Source organism: Hypanus sabinus, chromosome 18 (assembly GCF_030144855.1).
Source record: "Hypanus sabinus isolate sHypSab1 chromosome 18, sHypSab1.hap1, whole genome shotgun sequence".
Taxonomy (NCBI): Eukaryota; Metazoa; Chordata; class Chondrichthyes; order Myliobatiformes; family Dasyatidae; genus Hypanus; species Hypanus sabinus.
Genome location: NC_082723.1, coordinates 39,585,841 through 39,607,256, shown reverse-complemented (window position 1 = coordinate 39,607,256; position 21,416 = coordinate 39,585,841). Strand labels below are relative to the sequence as shown.

General features: G+C 42.8%; 1 protein-coding gene across 1 annotated transcript; it reads right to left on the bottom strand.

Moving 5' to 3' along the window:
• Positions 1-1,407: 1,407 nt before the first annotated feature.
• On the bottom strand, positions 1,408-15,286 carry cacfd1 (calcium channel flower domain containing 1). Its single transcript, XM_059994223.1, has 5 exons — positions 15,060-15,286; positions 11,400-11,472; positions 9,740-9,865; positions 8,501-8,608; positions 1,408-4,808 (listed from the first exon to the last, which is right to left on the bottom strand). Exons 1-5 carry the CDS (start codon positions 15,196-15,198, stop codon positions 4,712-4,714), a joined length of 543 nt encoding a protein of 180 aa, XP_059850206.1. The 5' UTR covers positions 15,199-15,286; the 3' UTR covers positions 1,408-4,711.
• Between the last annotated feature and the right edge of the window lie 6,130 nt (positions 15,287-21,416).

The window sequence follows — 21,416 nt, the reverse complement described above, 5'->3', positions numbered from 1 at the left end:
AGTTATTGAGACTGCTCTGTCATTCATTATCCCTCTCAACCCCATTCTCCTGCCTTCAACCTTATTAATGAAGATCATATCAACCTCTGCTTTAAACATACTCAATGACCTGAGTATCTTGAAATATATTCAGCTGTCTGCGGCAATGAATTCCACAGATTCACCACCCTCTGGCTATTGAAATTCCCCCTCATCTTGGTTCTAAAGGGATAATCTGTGCCCTCAGATCTTGGAATCCCCCATTACAGGAAACATCTTCTCTATCTAGGCCTTTAAATATTTGATAGGTTTCAATGAAATCTTCCCTCATTCTTCTAAACTCCAGTGAATACAGGCATCAGATACACTCATTCTCAGGAACATTATGATCCTCTTCTAAACCCTCTCCAGTGCCAGAACATCTTTTCTTAGAAAGGGGTCCAAAACTGCTCTCAGTACTCCAAGTGAGGTCTGACCAATGGCTTATAACGCCTCAGCATTACATTCCTGCTTTTATGTTCTAGTCTTCTTGAAATGAATGCTAACATTGTATTTGCCTTCCACAACACTGACTCAGCCAGCAAGTTAATTTTTAGAGAAACACACACAAAATGCTGGTGGAACGCAGCAGGCCAGGCAGTATCTATAGGGGGAAGCACTGTCTACGTTTCAGCCCAAAACGTCAACAGTGCTTCTCCCTATAGATGCTGCCTGGCCTGCTGTGTTCCACCAGCATTTTGTGTGTGTTGCTTGAATTTCCAGCATCTGCAGATTTCCTCATGTTTAATTCTTAAGAGAATCCTGCCTGAGGATTCCCAATTGCCATTGTACCTCTGATTTCTGAATTTCCTCCCCGTTTAGAAAATAGTCTACATTTTCATTCCTTCTTCCAAAGTGCATGACCATACACTTCTCTACACCATTTCCAACTGGTACTCCTTTGCCCATTCTTCTTATCTGTCCAAGTCCTTCTGCAGACTCCCTGGGTCAACTCGCTGGGAAGTTGCAGAATTTCTTTTATAAGCCTCAACACAAACGAGGATGCTCTATTTCAGGTATGAAAATAATCTTGGCTAAGCTGGATATTTTCCTTAAAGCAGAGGAAGTTGAGGAGTAAATTATGAGTGCACAGAACGTCTGGATAGTGAGAAACTCCTCCACAGAATAGGGACCGACACAAGAGTTGAGGGGAATAGAGACCAATACAAGAGTTGAGGAGGTTAGAGGTGATGAGGATTTTCTTTTTAACGTGGGAGAGCTGAAATTGGGAATGCACTCTCTGTGAAGGTGTTGGAGATCAATTACTCTTAGCACTTCAATCACCACCTAACGGAGTTTACGGACTAAGTGCTGGTTTGGATAGACGGCCAGCAACACAGTAGATTGAAGAGCCTGTTTCTGTGTTGTGCAGCTAGAACACTTAAAAAATAGTGCAGTAAAGTCTTTTATTTCACAGTAAATGGTCAGAAATGGACAAAATGTATAAAATATCCAATGTATTTAAATTTAAATAGACACATACCAAGTAAACAATGCCAATACAAACTAAAATGTGCAAGAATTTCTAATCCATTTCCAATTACTGCAGTCAGAATATGACCATGACCAATATGTTATTATTCACCCGGCCAACATTCCCTTCTCTATTATGCAAGGCTGTAAGTGTGTCTTGAAATGGATTAAGATAAGTATCACCTTTGGAAGGCATCCATTCCCTGGCTAAAAGGAATATATGCAGTGCTGAGGAGTTGAAGTAGTGATACTGGCTCATTTTATCCCCTCCACAGGGGACCAAGAATTGGCCAAGACTAGAGACATAACTTCAAATCATTCTGAAATGGCCTGGTCTAAAGTCAGTACCAACCCATTAGTCATGACCATCTTTGATAATCAGAAATGTGATGTTCAGAAGAATTATTGCACTAAAAACTGAGGTGTGAATCTGGCAGTGACTAATCAGGCAACAATAAATGTTACACTTGACTCCCACCCAGAAAGGATATTTAGCAACAACTGAGGTCAGTGTTCATAGGTCTGCTAAAGGACATCAGAGCAAAAGCTGCTATCAGTATGGAGGACTCATCCCAAAGATTACAGTATACTCCCAGTGGCCACTTTATTAGCTACAGGAGCGGAACCCCATGTGGTCTTCAGGGTTTGTTGTGTTGTGCATTCAGAGAAGCTCTTCTGACATCACTGTTGCAACACATGGTCATTTGAGTTATTGACACCTTCCTGTCAGTATGACCATTCACTTCGCCCCTCTCATTAACAAGGCATTTTTCAACACAGAACTCTCACTAACTGGATGTCCCTGTAAACTCTCGAGACTGCTGTGCATGAAAACCCCACATCAGCAGTTTGTGACATACTCAAACCACCCTGTCTGGCACTAACAGTCATTCCATGGTCAAAGTCACTTGGATCAAATTTATTCCCCGTTCTGATGTTTGATCTGAACAACAGTTAAACTGCTTTACCATGTCTGCATGCTCCTATGCATTGAATTGTTGCTACATGACTGGCTGACTAGATCTCGTATAAACAAGGTGTACAGGTGTTCCTAATAAAATGGGCACCGACTGAAACAAAGTGTGATGAGTCTTGACAAAACTAAGGCTCAGGTTGAAGGAACATGTGCGACATTGAGCTCCATAATACAAAACAACCAAGAAAGGAAGCTCAAGAGAGTACAGCACAAAGCTGCTTGTTAAGGTTTCCCCTTTGTTTTTGAGAAATATGTTTGTTTTTAAACTAGTGAAAGAGGACACAATAGATGACTCTCAGTAGCCCTGGAATTATTGACCAAGAGATATAGAGACTAGTAGAAATACCTTCACAAAACTGACAGCAATATCTACTCTAGAGGGTTTAGGGCTGATGCAAAACAAAATGCTTACAGTTTCAGGTAGACACCAAGATACAACAGTATCATTTCAGAAGCATCTGGATAGGTACATGAAAGAGTGAAGTTTGAGTCAATTGCAGGAAATTGGGAGCCGCCCGGTGAGCATTGTGGTTGGGGCAAAGAACCTGTATCCATGCAGTACTGCTCTTTGTTTAAAAGGGATATGTGGCAGTGTTAGCACCTAGTGGCAAGTCTGAATGAACTACTGACATCCGGTGCAGAACAGATGTGTGGAACAAAGTCACTCAATGTTGAATAACTTTTGTTACCAGTTGTATCATGGAGGAGCTGAAGCTTAAAAGCTTTCCCTGTCTGTACTGAGAGTCAGGCTCTGCTTTGTCTCAGGTAAAAGTTAAACAGACATTCTTTAGCACACATGATCGACAATTACAGAATGAATGAATCAAAACAAAGCTCGTTTCAAAACAGCTTTACCTTTCTCTCCTAAAAATGTTTGCTCCCAAGCCCTGTACTTCACTCAGTTGGCCACTATTTCAAAAGGGACAGCACTTCAGCTATTGTACTACGGGCAGTGTCACAGCCAAATCAAATTTGCTTTTCCCAGCATGAACTCAGTCAGCTCTCTAAAGATCATGTGCGTGTTTCTCCTTTTCTGTACACCACCGTCCAACAATACTCCAGATGGAGACAGCAGAATATAAAGGATTTTGTGACCATGCTCTGAATAGCCTAACTGGCAATTACATGTGATCCTTACACAGTCACAGTAGGACCTCCCTATAAACTTCCGCATGTCATGTGACCACGAAATTAACGCTTTCCTCTAAGGAGCACTAATTTCAGTAATTAAATACTGTAGATGCTGCAATCCTGAAACAAACAGGAAATGACAGCAATATCTAATAGGCCAGGTAACACCTATGAGAGAGCCCAATCACCTTTTATGAGAACTATATTAAGTCAATCACAAACAAGAGAAAATATGCAGAGTATCGTTTGCTAAGGCAACTCCTGAAAGATTGACAAATCAAGGGTAGGGAAGATTTAGTGATGGAACATATGAAGACGAGAGCAGGATGGGAACCAACAAAAGGAGATGAAACCTTCGACTCTGTTCAAAGGTAGGAAGCAGCACCAGTACAGATAGTCATCAATATCTTAAAAGAGTGAGAGTGAGGGAGATGGATGCAAGGATTATTGAGCAACTACTCCCATCATTGTGGGGTTCACCCAAGTTATAGAAGATGCAATTCTGTATGAGGAGTGTTGGAACACTTGAGGCAACTATGCCAAGAGTGTGAGTGAACTCTACTTTAGAAAACATTGTTGATGTGATTTATAGTGCATTACAATTCCAATGAAGGAAAATCCAAAAAAAAAGCCTGTATTTAAACAGCAAAAGGCAGGTTTGTATTAAACTGTAGTTTATAAACTAACAGTACTATTGAGAAATGATCGGAACCCCATTAATGTTGTAATCTGGCAATCACAATGGGTGGAGCACTGCCCCAGGCAGCAACTGCTGGGCTGCATTCAAACCAACCATCTCAAGGCAGTCAACATAATTTGAACTATAATCACAAGTATAAACAAGCCATCAGACTCCTGTGATTTAGAGTCAGCAGCAGGTTTCAACAAAGTTTGAAAACCAATATCCTCATAAATGAAGCAAAGGTATAAAAATTACATTATTAGAAAGAGCAGAGAAATTCTATTCTTTTGAAGGATTGATTGCATGTCAAACCAAGAGCCCATGGAAGTGGCTCTCTCTGCAGTGTATAAATTGGATGTACTGTATATAAATATAAAGTTCTGCTGGTTTGTTGATCTGTAGTTGAATGAGGTAAAACTAGTCGGTATCTTCTACTGCATCGCCATCTCATCGGTGACAGTTCCCGTCAACTTCTCCTCATCAGCCATTTTCCTATCCTTGAGCCTGGCATACGAAATGGCATCGCCCCTTCGGGGTTTGGGCAGGGTGGGGTGGGGAGAGCACATGGGGGAGAGGAAGGAGAGAAAGGCACCATTAGAAAACACAGGTCTAATAACAGACAACTCTAACATGGAACGTAGCCATCTTTCACTGCATTCTTCTTTTCTCTACTTTAAACATTTATCCAATTTTTGACACTTGATTGAATCTGTACCCAACTTCATTATGAAAAATCCTAACTAACTGTTGCAGCGAAACATTTTTTCCTCTCATCTCACTTCTTGTTCTTGTACCAATCGTTAAAGGGGTCTTCTGGCTGTGGTATAATTGCCACCAGAAAGAGTCTTGCCTTGTTTACTCAAAGTCCTACTAGTTTTTATCCCTTTCAACCCCATTCTCTGGCTTTCTCCCCATAACCTTTGATGCCATGTCCAATCAAGAACCTATCAATCTCTGCCTTTAATACACCCAACAGGGGGGGGGGGGGGGCCTCCACAGCTGCCTGTGGTAACAAATTCCACAAACTCACCACCCTTTGGTTAAAGAAATCTGTTCGCATCTGCTTTAAATGGACACCCTTCTGTCCTGAGGCTGTACCCTCTTGTCCTAGACTCCCCCACCATGGGAAACATCCTTTCCACATCTACTCTGTCTAGGCCTTTCAACATTCAAAGGATTTCAAAGAGATTCCCACCCCCTCATCCTTCTAAATTTCAGCGAGTACAGACCCAGAACTATCAAACATTTTTCATATGAGAACCCTTTCATTCCCAGAATCATCCTTGTGAACCTCCTCTGGACCCTCTCCAATGCCAGCACATCTTTTCTTAGTTGAGGGGCCCAAAACTATTCACCATACTCAAGGTGATGCCTCACTAGTGCTTTATAAAGGCGCAGCATCACATTCCTAATCTTGTATTCTAGTTCTCTTGAAATGATTGCTAACATTGCATCTGCCTTCCTCACCACTGACTCTACCTGCAAGTTAACCTTTAGAGTGTTCTGCACAAGGACTCCCAAGACCCTTTGCATTTCAGATTTTTGTATTTTCTCCCCATTTATAAAATAGTCTCCTCATTTACTTCTACTGTTAAAGTGTATGACCAAGCATTTTCTAACATTTGCCACTCTCTTGCCCATTCTCCTGATCTGTCTAAGTCCTTCTGCAGCCTATCCATTTCCTCAACACTACTGGCCGCTCCATCATCTACAAACTTGGCAACAAAGCCATCTATCATCTCAATCATTGATATAGAGCATAAAAAGAAGTGGCCCCTGTGGAACCCCACTAGTCAATGGCAGCCAATCAGAAAAGGATACTTTTATCCCCACTCACTGCCCCCTACCAATCAGCCAATGCTCTAAGCATGCCAGTAACTTTCCTGTAATACCATGGGCTCTTGGTGAGCAGCCTCACATGTGGCACCTTGTCAAAGGCCTTCCAAAAGTTCAAATAAACAACACCCACAGCATCCCCTTTATCTAACCTATTTATAATCCCCTCGAAGAATTCCAACAGTTTCATCAGGCAAGATTTTCCCTTAAGGAAACCATGCTGACTTTGTCCTATCTTGTCCTGTATCACCGAGAACTTCATAACCTCATTCTTAAGAAACTGACTCCAACATCTTCCCAATTACTGAGGTCAGGCCAACTGGTCTACAATTCCCTTTCTGCTGCCTTCCTCCTTTCTTAAAGAGTGGAGTGACATTTGCCATTTTCCTGTCCTCTGGCACCAGGCCAGAGCCCAATGATTTTTTGAAAGATCATTACTAATGTCTCTACAATCTCTACTGCTACCCCTTTCAGTTCATCTTGTCCAGGTGACTTATGAACCGTTGGGTCTTTCAGCTTTAGAAAAAACTTTATTTAATGCTGTGTTCACATAAGACATCAAACATAGTAAGTAAAAGCAACTGATTTCTATCCCATCAGAACTAAGGAGATCCAATGAGTTCAAGCCAAAATGACCAAAATCTGTTCTCATTACACCACAAACACAAATCCATAGCACTTTTCAACTACTTTATTGAGGCAAGTCATTCCAGAGTTTATTTGCAACCAAACCTATGCTATTATACACAAAATCCTGGAGGAACTCAGCAGGTCAGGCAACATATATGGGAGGAATGAAGAGCCAACCTTCTAGGCTGAGATGCTTCATCAGGCCTGACCTGTTATAGTTCCTCCAGCATTTTGTGCACCTCTGTCTGGATTGCCGGCATCGGCTAAATCTTGTGCGGACACGTATGCATTTATCAGATGAGTTTAAAAGCAATACAATGGCAGTGTCAGCCACAGTTGGGTTCTTTTTGTCTGTTTCTTACCGTAGTCCCAAAACAGCACGGCTCAAAAAAAAAAATTACAGCAGAATCTTCTTTTTCCCCTCTCTTTCCCTCTCACAATAACTCCTTGCCTGTTCTCCATCTTCCTCTAGTGCTCCCCTCCCCCTTTCTTTCTTCCAAGGCCTTCCGTCCTATGATACTGCCCCTTCTCCAGCCTTGTATCTCTTTTGCCAATCAACTTCCCAGCTCTTAGCTTCACCCCTCCTCCTCCTATCATTTTGGGTCTCTCCCTCCCCCTCCCAAATCTCTTTTCTCCGTTAGTCCTGACGAAGGGTCTCGGCCCAAAATGTCAACTGTACTTCTTCCTATAGATGCTGCCTGGCTTGCTGTGTTCCACCTGCATTTTGTGTGTGTTACAGCAGAATCTATTTGGCTACAGTCTATTTAAATAAATCAATTATCATTTCACTCTCAACTTGTAACTCCCATAACAAACCAGGTCTAAAATATAGCAAAGCTTCTAGGAACCAATGGTTGTGTAAAATGAATCGGGGGAAGGCACTTGCATTACAGACACGTATAATGTCAATCCCAGTCACCTTCAGCCATACAACCATCAGTTGCTATTTAACGTGAGGAATATCATCCAAAGATTTGTTTTGGATTATCACTAATAAAAACAATGATGTGTTGAAGTAGAACATGTTACGTAACAAAACATTAATATTTGTCCTCTCCTATCAGATTACCCCCTTTCTTCAGCACTTTCTCTCCTTCACCAACTTCCCAGCTCTTTGCTTCATCCCTCAGAGTTCCTCCTGTATTTTGTGTGTGTTGTACTAAAGATGGGTATCACCACAAATTCTGGGAAGAACTTGAAGGTTTATTGCTACAACTGAGCAGGAGCAAACATGTAATGTTAATGTTTTCCTCTCAGTTTGCTAGATATGCAATCCTTTTCCAAGGGAGTTTATTGCATTTTGGACTTTTGAAACTGATTGGGAATTCAATCACAAACAAGAGGAAATTTGCATACACTGGAAGTCCAAGCAACACACTCAAAATGCTGGAGAAACTCAGCAGGCCAGGCAGCATCTACGGAAAAGAGTACAGTCAATGTTTTAGGCCAAGACCCTTCGGCAGGATCAGTAATTGTGCTTATTCTTGCCTGTCACCTATCGTAAAGGCAGCTTTATAAATAGACCACTGAATTTTTAGGGTATCCAGATGAACACTCAAACTCAACTACTCAGTGATAACATTAATCAACTGCACCCATCGTGCTACACTCCAATCTTTAAAAGAAAAAATAGCAGGCATGAGACTCTACCAAGTCATTTTAGAATTACAGTCACCTCAATCCTGCTTCAATCATTTCCGATCTGTCCTTAAATAAGGATCAAACACGCTAAGAGTACTGAAGTGAAAACTCACTTTTTTCCAAGTGATGCAAGTCCATAAAGCACACCTGAAGCAAAAGCAATTCCATTCCCAAACAATGTAGTGAATGAAAAGCTCAGGAAAACTGGGAAAATTGCCATCCTGGGGGAAGAGAAAAATAAAGATACACTTAATATTCTGGAAGCCAGTAACAGGATTGGGAAAAATCAGGGGAAATCTTTAACACATCCAAAGATAAGTTTTGAAAATCAAAAACAACCTGTAAGTGTTAGAATATTGAAAATAGAAAGTGGTGGAAACATTTAGAGGGTCAGGCAGCATCTGTGGACATAGAAACTTCGGTGGTTCATGTATGTGATCCTTACCTAAATCAGGAAAGGGAAATCAAGTTAGTTTCTCATTTCAAAGAAGTTGTGGTGGTCAGTGGGGGGGGGGGGGGGGAGAAGGACTGGATTCTTTAGAAATGGGTCTAAGTAGAAAAGCAACTGAACTCCCTCAATCTGGGTAAGCCTGGCAACTAGCCAGTGGTGGAAAAGCTTTTACACACAATGATCTGGGACAAGACCCCAAGGGAAAAGAGTTTAGGGAAGCCAGCACAGATTGTCAAGGGGAAAATTAATTTAATCAATTTGAAAAGATAATGACAGAATTGACGAGGGGATATACAGGCAATGCGTTGTGCATGGATTTCCAGAATGTTCTGAAATGTATCATACAAAACAAATTTACCCACGAGGGCGAAGCACATGGAACAAAGCTGGATAAATAATTGAGGAGAGGTGGATCATGATAATTATTTAACTTTCCACACCCAATAAAGGCTAATAAAGTTCCTCAAGGACTTGGTACAGCGCATAGGCTTTGAGTATGCACTATTCCACGAGATCTTTACTTTTTGATCTTTTGACAGAAGGGGTCCTTACCCTTTTCATCTATATGAACCAGACATGGAGGCAGATTTCACAATTTCTAAATTTATAGTCAGATTACAAAAGCTGATCACCTCAGTCTCTTCAGATGGTTTCTGAGCTGTGTGAACAAGACTGCATATTGGCAGGTTTTGCAAATGCAATTGGCAAGATGACATGTAACCCTGCCCAGGGCAATCTGCCCGGCCCCTACCAGCTATCTACCCGAAACCATCGTGCATCATTACATATCCAGACAGTAATAAACCGCTCTCGCTGGCCACCGGCTCACCGACCATACAGTAAAGAACCCTAACAGCACTGAGCAATACAAACCTCTGTGGGTCACTGTCACTGCACTTACCCACAATAGAAGACAGCTTTCTGCCAGTAGCGGAGCTTATCAGCTCTTGCAGACACTGCATTTGCAAACTCGATAAACTGGCAGCAGAAGGGAGCTTCACATATGAAAAGGATAAATGCATTCAGCCTGCAGGTCAAAAAATAAAATGGAAACTTTACTGCACAAAATAGATACACAACACTTTGCAAATTACCATTAAAATATGCTTTAGATCATATCTCAAGAATAAAAAGTTGGGTTGAGGTGTTCTCCAATCTTGGCAAGCCGTTTCATCACCATACAAGGTGACATCATCAGTGCGCAGTTTACTTGTGGTGTTTCCTCCAAATGCTCAGCCTTTATAAACTTATCAGTTGATTGGTCGTCATTACGGAAACTCAATTGTGACACAGGGAGCATGGAGAACTCTGCATAATCTGGAATTTTGCCTGCATTGGTTTATTAATGGGATCGAGCTTTATAGAATTGTTTGTGGAAAGGCAGGCGTCCAGCAATTCTCTTGCGTCACAATTGAGTTTCCATGATGACAGCTGATCAACTGGTAAGTATATAAAGGCCAAGCATTCGGAGGACACTCCGCAAGTAAACAGTGCACTGATGTCTTCTCGTATGGTGATGAAACGTTTGCAAATGGATTGCCAAGGTCGGAGAACAACTCGACCCAACCATCAAACTTCCGAGCTACACATTTTCCGAGTTCTTTCCAAAATATATTATGTATTTAGAAAGCACGACAGGAATATTTGAAGAAAATACCCCAGGTACCAGGGCAGAGGAGCTAGCTACGTAATGGAGAAAGGAACCAGTGAATACGATAATAAACGAGCTTAAGGACAGGCCATACGTGTGTAGAACGTCACATGTATGTTGGATGAATGGTCTGTTTCAATGTAATGCAGAAAATAAGAGCAAGTCTATAGTCAAAGTGTGTGAAGCATTTGAACTAATTCAGCGCACAGAATGCAATATTTATTCAAATATAGCTGGGGCAGTCAGGACACTGAAAGGCCTGAGTGGCCTCTATTCTTGTTCTTGCAGCTAGGATAGACAGGTCTCTAGTGCAGTTACGTGATCTTTCCACATCTTGTGCACTGAGTGATGACAGATTTCAATACAGTATCAAACTTTTCTGCAACACATCACCTTTACCCTGATGGGGAAATCAATCTAAGATACTTGAGGCAAATCACTTTGGCAAGACTTTACATTAAAAATGTCCTCTGTGCAAAAGAGACACAGGGCTCAAACAAAACTCAGGCAAACTATTAAAAGGACACATCTACAATGTACAAAACAAACCCCTTTGGGCTCTTTGCATGTATTATTTTTTAATGTTTTCTGACTATAAATTCAGATGGCAAACGTGGCCAGGGGATAAGGCTCGGGATTGAAAGATGGTGTGGTAGAAAGTGAAACCAATGGCTTAGTCAAGTGAATATAATATACAGAGAAAGGGACCAAAAGAGCCCAGCTCCAAAGCAGGGACTGGAGAACTTCGATTTTGCTCTTTGGCACACTGACTGACTTTTCATTAGCCAAGTTGACCAATCTGATCGATGGTTTCCCCACAGGAGGGTTAAAACAAGCTCAAAAATGACCACCATTCCCAAAGCAAGACTTTGAAGTATGCCCATCACACCTGCTGTTTGCAGGTACTTACACCATCCAGACCCCAGCTGCGATGTTGAGGGGATTGATTGTTACACAGTTCCACACTCCAGCAATTGCACACGCTGCAAAAGAAAAACAGGACAGGAGAGGCTCAGTTGCGACTGGAATTACAAAACAGATCCAACATCTGGCGCACCGCTGGACTTTATCGGAGCACATAACCTCCAAATGCAAATATTCTTCACACTTTCCTCTCGGTTGTGCTTAGTTTAAGATGCACCACAGAAAGCTTTGCTCCAATTCGGTGCATGACCCCCGACCCCCCCGACTCAGGTCGTGGGCTCAAATGCCACAGATGCCCCATAATGTGGGTACATCACTAGAGGTGAGCTCATACAGAAGAGACCTTAAATTACAGCCCTGTCTGTTTCACTGGCAAATACAAAAACTTCCACCACATTATCACGAAAAGCAGGAGCATTTCTTCTGCACGTCTTTCGACCACCTTCACATGCGGCTAGCCGTTTGTGAGCGATTGGTATTTACAACCCCTCTCAGCAGTACAAACACTTCACAAGTGCACCACTGGTTGAAATGCAAGCCTCTGAGGTAACAAATGGTATTTAACAGATGCAATCTGCCTTTCTTACACAACCTTAAACCCAGAAAGTGCTCACTCAGCCTTCAACCTGCTTTTCTCATCTCTGGCAGCTCCAGCATCACCCCATCAGTCATGGCCTAGATCACAAGTCTCACAGTCAGAATGAAACAGGTCAGATCCCATCTGGTTGTGTTGATGCTGCCATCTTATCCTAAGATTAAAATGATTAAAAAATCATATTTGTAGCAACACGGTGATTGGGTAATAGACAAATGCACCGTACTCTGCTGTCACATACAGAACATGCTGAATTATCTTTGGTCAATCTTCTTCCACAGAAAGGATCTGGGAGAGAGGGAGGGGCAGAGCTCTGTGATAATTGAAGCCACTATGCAGAGGCGTTGCAGGAAGCAAGCATGTCCAACAGCTGGTGTTTGATGGGCAAAGGCAACACAGGCAAGGAGAAGCTGTTACTGGCAGTTCTGTATGGGTTATGGATAGTCCAGTGTGGTAATTCTCGTCCACTATCCAGTGCATTTATGTGCATAACAAATATCAAGTGTAACCAATCACTGCAGAGTGAGAAGAACCCGAGAATTCATCCAGTATGATCTTTACTAAATCAATACCAGTACCTGCTTGGAGTGGTGAAGTTTGCAACTCTACACTAGGAGTTGTTCAAGTGGATTTAACTGTTGGACTTTAAAAATCCATTGGTTCTGCTGGAGTTTTCCCAGTTGTTCAGAACACCACAAACCTCGCACTAACCAACCAACCCGAGCTTCCACTGCATGTTGTTTAACTGCTACGTTGGCCACATTACATCACGGCCACACTGCCAGGCAGTGCCTCCTTGAATTTCCCGTTTTGGATGGTGCTGAGAAAGCAGTCAAATACTTTGTTAATCTGTCTCTGCCAAACAATCATCGGAAGCAATAGCCTGCTGGGTTTCTTTGATCTATGGCTGCCTGATAGAAGACAAATTTCATGGTTGCATAACATGCACTTTGAACTTTGATTTCAGGGCCTGTAAGACTGGCTTTTTTTTTAAAGGGGAAACTAATTAAGTTCATGAGGAAGGAATATGCCAGCAGTTCAACGTAGGTAGAATATGAGTCTCAAACACAAACTCAAGTGGCATGCATTGTACTTAATTCACCAAATAACAAGAAAAATGTTCAATACTTTTAATGTGGGTTACAGAACTCAAAAAGGCTTAAGAAAGAAAGGAGAAATCTTTCCTATCTAGATGGCAAAATCCATCTAATTTTTCTCTGTACACTTTTGGATCCAATTACCCTATTGAATTATAGAAAAACTTCTTGTTAAATATGCACGACCTGCTTGTCCTGAAGCTTATGTATCACAGACCATGGTATCAGGCCTCAAAACACCAATGTAAAAGTGATCGCCACTCCAGCTGCCTCTCCCCAAATCCAACACATTCTTGTCACGTTACAGCCTGCCCACCGCCACAGGCTCTCCTTTCCTCATAACACACACAAAAAGGTGGAGGAACTCAGCAGGCTAAGCAGTGTCTATGGAAAGTCGTCGTTTCAGGCTGAGATCCAGCATCAGTCCAGCATTTTGTGTATCTTAATCTGGATTTCAGCATCTGCAGAATCTCATGTTCTTTCCTTTCTAGGATTTCAGTCATGTTAATCGAGTGCAAGGTATTTATGTATCAAACAGCTAGAGCTGAAACCAATGACTTTACTGGAGCACTAGCCCACTAATTTAAGTGTTATACTTCCAAATTCAGGAGTACTAAGTGACTATTCCACACTGGTGGGCTTCAGAGACAGACAGGACCTGTCAAATCTTCCCACATAATTGGAGATTCCTTTGTGCAAGAGCCCAGCACTGTGACTGGGCTAACAAATTCCATAGTTATCCCTCTGTTATGCAACACTTGCACAAAAAGAGCCAGGATTAGTGTGACAGGAACAGTTCCAAACACAATTACAGGTGTCACTTCAGCACCTCGGTTCTGTGGTTAAAATCAATGACTGATTCAGAGGTACTGTACAAAGGTCAGTCTCACATGCTGACACCAACAGACACTTTTCTTCACTCCCCCCCCCCCCCCACACACACCTCCCAACAGGCAGCCATTTGACCCTTTAATGACAGGTCTTCTTAGGGTCAATACAAGTCCAATCCATTTATTCACACCACCGTCACAGCTGGCTAAAATAATTTCTCTAAAAGCAGCCCGGCTAATTGTAATCATACTCCTGAGCAAGCACTAACATCACATCCATTCCCCCTCTTGACCCTCAGTGTACTGCCCCAAGATTTAGTTCACCATTACCAATGCGAAATGGTGCAGGAGCTCTTTGAAATTGTTCTGTTAGATAATACCCCATCTGCATCGCAGCCCCTCTTATCTGCACCAGTACCATGACACTTTCCCCTGATCAAATCACCCTTGGTTTTGCAAAACTCCAATCGCCCTCAGCGTCTTCTTTTAAAAATTAGAACAACCTCCCGCCAGTGTCATCCAAGTTTCAGCCAGAAAGGTGGACTGTACTCTTTTCCATAGATGCTGCCTGGCTTGCAGAGTTCCTCCAGCATGTTGCATGTGTTGCTTTGGATATCCAGCATCCGCAGCCTTTCTCTTGCTTACTTAAGCAATCACATTTGCCAGCAAAAAGTAGCTGCAGCTCCCAACATAGCAAGCTCCAGGTTGCAACCTTATCACAAGAGTGAGGAATGCTACTGCTTAACTGGTGACTCTGAAGATCTACAAATTATCTCAGTTGTGTAGCATTGTCGTTAACTAAAAAATAATCACTAACTCCACCAAAGTGTCAAATGCCCAAGTGCAATGAGACCCAATGTAAATAAGCAATTCAGAATTAAACTAAAGTATTCTTGCTTTGTTTATACAATCCAGGTCTAACGACTTTTCCACACCACAAGCGTTCATCATCTCGATCGCCAAGTACAGGGATTCTGGTCAACCCCTCACTTGCTCCCTAACAAAAGGTACCGCTGGACCAGCCCATTCGGAGCCGCAGAAACACCTCGCTCCTGGCCAGACACCCGGTCTCTGGTACCGCTACCGGATTACCGTTCCGCCCGACAAGCAGGCCCAGTACTCACACACCCCACCGATCACGGCCGCCATCCGGCACAGCCAGCGATACCACCACGTCATCTCGTCCGCGTCGGCCTGTCTGGGACCGGCTCCGCTCCCATCCTCGCTCCCAGGCCCCGCGTTGGGGTCCTCCGAGCTCGGCATGATAACCGCGGGCAAAGCGGCTCGGCGTCGTCCGCCACTCCCGGGTCCGCTCTCCGCCCTCTCCCGTCGGCGGGATGTAATACGTCAACGCGCTGATGTCATATCGGACACGTCACTGCAGGCTCGAAAGGAGGCGGGACTCATTTAGTGACGTCAGAGTTCGGTGGGCGGAGTCGATGGAGAGTCCGGGACAGCGGGTCGAGCAGCGTGTTGTGGGGAGAGGAACCGCCGACGGTTCAGGTCGTGACTGCATCAGCCCCTATAGTCCGGCAAAACTCCGATAATCCGGCGTTACTCCTTCATGCTCCAGGGAACCCTGTGAGGTGGGTGTGTACTTCTGAGGGGTGAACTGCAGCCTTTGGCACAAGTGTTGCCCAGTTTGCTGAGTGATGGCAGGATGGGGAATGTGAAGCCGGGTAGGTGCACTCGTTAGAGAGTAAGAGTATTTTGGATATATACCTCAAGAATGGTTGAAAAGAGATAAATGTTTAATGAATATACTGTTGGTGGCTGGTAAAAAGACTCTTACTAGGAAATGGTTATCACAGGAGAGTCCAGCTTTAAATACATGGATGGAAATTACAATGGACATTTACAAAATGGAGAAGATAACAACATCTGTTAACCATAAGCTGGAACAATTTGATTCATACTGGGGAAAATGGTTTAACTACATAATGCCTCATAGGCCTGATTTTATTCTCACAAATCAATGAAACTGTTGTAAAAAAAAATCACTCCCTGCTTATACATAGTTCTTTCCTTTTGCTTGTTTTTTTTTCTTTCCACTCTTTTCTATAAGTGTATACCTCAGATAAGTACTTTGTGGAGATTTCTGATATATATGATTATATGATATATATGTACAATGTCTGAAATACATCTTATGGAAATGTTTGTTTGATGATGAACTTCAATAAAAAAATAAATTACAAAAAAAAGCTAAAGAGAAAAACATGGGAGGGATCACTCTCCCCTCTCCTTCCCTTTCAAATCTACTCTTCACTTTTTTTTTCTCCAGTCCTGCCAAAGGGTTTTGGCCCGAAACATCGACTGTACTTTTTTTCCATAGATGCTGCCTGGCCTGCTGAGTTCCTTCAGCATTTTGTGTGTGTTGCTCAGAAGGGGAACATGATTGAAATTCTACAAATGCTTTTTAAAATCACAAACTGTTGGGAGAACTCAGCGGGTCAGGCAGTATCTGGAATGTCAGTGTTACGGTCAAACCTCAGGGTTGTATATGGTGACATATACAGTAACTACTTCGATAATAAACTTTGAAGCATTTCACCTGCACCAGGTCTGTAAAAATCCTCGTAAAGTGGTTACAAGATAAATCACACCTGTGCTCTATAAATAGAAGTTTTGAGAACAATATCAAGGATCTGTGTAAACATTGATTTAGCTGCAACTGGCATTATAATAAACTAGACTTGACTTGACCTTCTGTCAGTTCTGGGCACTGCACTTTACCAAAGAGGGAGTAGAAAAGGTTTACATAAATTGCAGAAATTGTAAACCAACTATCTGCAAGTCACACACATGGAATTCCTTTCCTAAATCTCTTTCTACCGGTAGGACACACCTTAATACTACTTAATTAATCAAGCTTCTGTCCTAACACAACCATGCTTATTGTGAATTTTTTTGAGAGTGCTACATAAAATATTTTCTGTTACATTGAGCGAGACCTTCTTCAGTCAGGGACAACCATGGATGTTGCATCCTAGCTCTCTAGATAGGCAAGCCTGGGCAGTATGATATCGAAAGCACGCTGTTGTCTGTATAGCAAGCTCCCCCTCTCCATGCATCTGATGAACCCAAAGGAGTGCAAGAGATGGATTCAGTTTGGTACCAGCAGTGTCACAGGAGTTGCCAGTCAGCATTAAACTCAACATAGGACTGCCTTACTCCCAAAGCCTTCCCCATGAGTGGGTATAGCCACAAGGCAGTGGAGGTTTGAGATCAGTTTTCCTTCTCCTAGATGAGCTGCCAACCATGACTGACAAGCCCCATCTGCCTGAAGCGACGGGTTTTAAGGCGCCATTAATCTGCCTTTGCCCCTTCTCTTGTTAGTAGAAGCAGTTCTGCTGGACCTGTTTGTCCAAGGCTAGTTGAGACGCACGCCATTGGGAGCATTTAATAGGTAGTGGGAGGTTGTCCCCACGACCACCCCTGGCTTTAACAACCTTAAGGAACCAATCTGCTACATTAATGGTGCAATATTAATACAGATTGATATTATTTGGTAAAGTGGGTAAAGGAAGAGATATTAGCCAGGACACTGAAAAAAATAGCAGTCGAATAATTTATGATTGCTTTAACGAGCCTGGTTTAATATCTCACTGAATGACAACTGCTCCAGGTTGTATTCTTTACACCTACCATCCAGGTTCTTCTAGGTGGTAGAGGTTGCAGTTTTAAGAGTTAGTAAATTGCTGGATTGCATTTTACTGATGGTTTATGTGTAACAGTGGTAGAGAGGATGAATGTTTAATTTGGTAATAGGAGGTGGAAGAGCCCGAGGCCTGGGGCCAGGCAAATAACCACTTCCTGAATGTCCACAAGGCAATGGAGATGGTCATTGATTCAGGAGAACCTGCGTCCCTCATGTCCCTCCTGACATTAGCAGTTTCAAACTCCTGTGAGTGCCCATCTCACACAACATGTCATGGTCCTTGAACACATCCTGTGTAATTTTGAAAGCTTATCAACGCCTGGACTTTCTGAGGATGCTGAAGAGAGCTGGACTATGCATTTCAGTACTTGCAACCTTCTAATGATGTGCAGTAGAGAACATTCTAACATGCTTTATCACCGTTTGGTACGGAAACTACACTGGCGGACAGGAAGTCTCTACAACGGGGAGTCAAAACTGCCTAACACATCAGTGGCATCAGCCAACCCACCATCAAGGACATATGTATATAAAGGTGCTCAGAAAGGGCCAATAACATCATTAAGAATCCTACCCACCCTGCTCATGGACTGTTTGTCTCAGTCCCATCAGGGAGGAGGCTACGTAGCTTCCACGGCAGAACCACCTGACTCAAATCAGTTACTTTCCCCAAGAAGTAAAGCCCATCAACACCTCCACCCACTAACCTACCCCTCCACTACTACTTTATCATTTCCTGTCAGAGCCACCCTTATGTACAGTCACTCCTGCACCTGACTTCACTTTACGCACATTTAAGCAATCTATGTGTGTAAGCTATCTTATGTATTTTTACTGATTTTATTGTATTTTTTGATACTAATCAACAGAAAAGACTTTCGTGTCAAAGTGAAAATTTATTTTTACAAATTGGTCTAAATTTATTTAAGTTACTAAACACAAAATAATTGATCGCACAATTACTCACCCCCTTCAAGTCAGTATTTAGTAGATGCACCTTTGGCAGCAATTACATTCTTGAGTCTGTGTGGGCAGTTTTAAGTACCCATTGTAGAGTCCTCTTGTCCAGCACAGTGCAATGTGTTAGTATGCTCTCATATACAATGCCTACAAAAAGTATTCACCACCCTTGAAAGTTTTCATGTTTTATTGTTTTACATTGAATCACAGTGGATTTAATTTGGTTTTTTTTGACACTGATCAACAGCAAAATACTCTTTTGTGTCAAAGTGAAAACAGATCTCTACAAAGTGATCTAAATTAATTACAAATAAAAACCAGAAAGTAATTGATTGTGTAAGAATTCACCTCCTGCAAGTCAGTATTTAGTAGATGCACCTTTGGCAGCAATTACAGCCTTGAGTCTGTGTGGATAGGTCTCTATCAGCTTTGTGCATCTGGACACTGTAATTTTTCCCCGTTCTTCTTTACAAAACTACTCAAGCTCTGTCAGATTCCATGGGGATCATGAGTGAACAACCCTTTTCAACTCCAGCCATAAATTCTCAATTGGATTGAGGCCTGGACTCTGACTTGGCCACTCCAGGACAAGTTTGTTGTTTTTAAGCCATTCCTGTTTAGCTTTGGCTTAATGCTTGGGGTCATTGTCTTGAGGGAAAACAAATCTCCCGTCGCAGTTCTCTTGCAGACTGCATCAGGTTTTCCTCCAGGATTTCCCTGTGTCTTGCTGCATTCATTTTACCCGCTACCTTCACAAGCCTCCCAGGGCCTGCTGCAGTGAAACATCCCCACAGCATAATGCAGCCACCACCAGGCTTCACGGTAGGAATGGTGTGTTTTTGATGATGTGTAGTGTTTAGTCTGATGGTCAAGAATTTTGGTTTAATCAGACCATAGAACCTTCTTCCAGCTGACTTCAGAGTCTCCTATGTGCCTTCTAGCAAACTCCAGCTGAGATTTCTTGTGAGTTTTTTTCAACTTTCTCTTTGCTACTCTCCCATAAAGCTGTGACTGGTGAAGCACCCAGGCAAGAATTGTTGTATGCACATTCTCTCCCATCTCAGCCACTGGAGCTTGTAACTCCTCCAGAGCTGACATAGGTCTCTTGGTGGCCTCCCTCACTAGTCCCCTTCTTGCACAGTCACTCAGTTTTTAAGGATGGCCTGCTCTAGGCAGATTTACAACTGTGCCATATTCTTTCCATTCCTTCATGATTGACTTGACTGTACTCCAAGGGATATTCAGTGACTTGGAAAGTTTCTTGTAGACATCTCCTGGCTTGTGCTTTTCAATAACCTTTTCACAGAGTTGCATTTATCTTCACGGTGTAGTTTTTGCCAGGATACTGACTCACCAGCAGTTGGACCTTCCAGATACAGGTGCATTTTTACTACAATCAATTGAAACCCCTTGAATGCACACAAGTTTATATATAGCTAAGACACCTTAACTAATTATGTGACTTATAAAAACAATTGGCTGCTTTGGTGAGCATATTAAAGAGGGTGAATACATATGCAATCAATTATTTTGTGTTTTATACTTGTGATTAATTTAGATCACTTTGTAGAGATCTGTTTTCACTTTGACATCGAAGAGTCTTTTTCTGTTGATCAGTGTCAAAAAAAAGCCAAATTAAATCCAGCATGATTTGATATTGTAAAAGAACAAAACATAAAAACTTCCAAGGGGGTGTGAATACTTGAATACTTTTTATAGGTATTGTACAACGTGTGTGTATGTGTGTGTTTGTGTGTGTGTGTATGTGTATCTATCTATCTATAGATATGCCACCCTGCCCGAGGTCAGGCCCTACCAGTCATTAGATACCAGCTGCAATATAGTATGCTGGCCAAGGAAGGAATGAACTGGACCCAGAAACTACTAATAACACATGGAAGATTCCGCCCAAGGTCCAACGTCGAGCGACTGTACACCTGCTGGAAATGCAAGGCCACAGTTCTGGAAGAAATGTGAAATATCCATGAGCATGTCCGAAAGATGGCCCCTAAGGATGACTTGCTAGGAGAATACCTCAGACTGCTGACAGGGGATATGGAAATGGAAGAGGGTGAAGCAGAGCCAGAGGACCAGAGGCCATGGCAGGACAAGCCACTGCATGGGATGTTCCATTGCCAGGTATCAGAGGTGGCTGGCATAAGAAGGTCTGACCAATGGGTGGAAGTGGCAGGGCTGAGGGATGGCACAGAGGCACTGTTCATGGCTGCACAAGATCAGGCGCTGAACACAAGCGCAATCGAAGCAGGGGTCTCTCACACCAGACAAGACCCATGATGCAGACTGTGCAAGGAATCCCCTGAAACCATCCAGCATATCGTAGCAAGGGGCAAGATGCAAGTAGGGACTGTAAACACTGAATGGCACAACCAAGTTGCAGGAATTGTGACAGGAACATCCGCGCTGAGTATGGATTGGACACAGCCAAGTCCAAATGGGAAACACCCAAGAAGGTAGTGGAGAAAGACAGAGCTAAGACCCTGTGGGACTTCCAAATACAGACCGATAAGCAGGTATTGGCCAACCAACCAGACACAGTAATACTGGACAAGGAACAGAAGAACGCAACAGTAGTTCATGTGGCAATCCCGAATGACAGTGACATCAGAAAGAAAGAACTTGGGAAGCTGGAGAAATACCGGGGCTTGAAAGAGCAGATAGAGAGGACGTGGAAGGCTAATCCCAGTGTGATAGGAGCTCCCTGTGACACCTGGACTGGGAGAGCGGACTACTAGGAACAGCAAGGGCACTGTACAGAACTCTCAAGCTCCTAGGCCTCTGGTAGAGGACCCAAGATTAATGCACATACACACTGCCCATAAGGGATGAGAAAAAATTATTA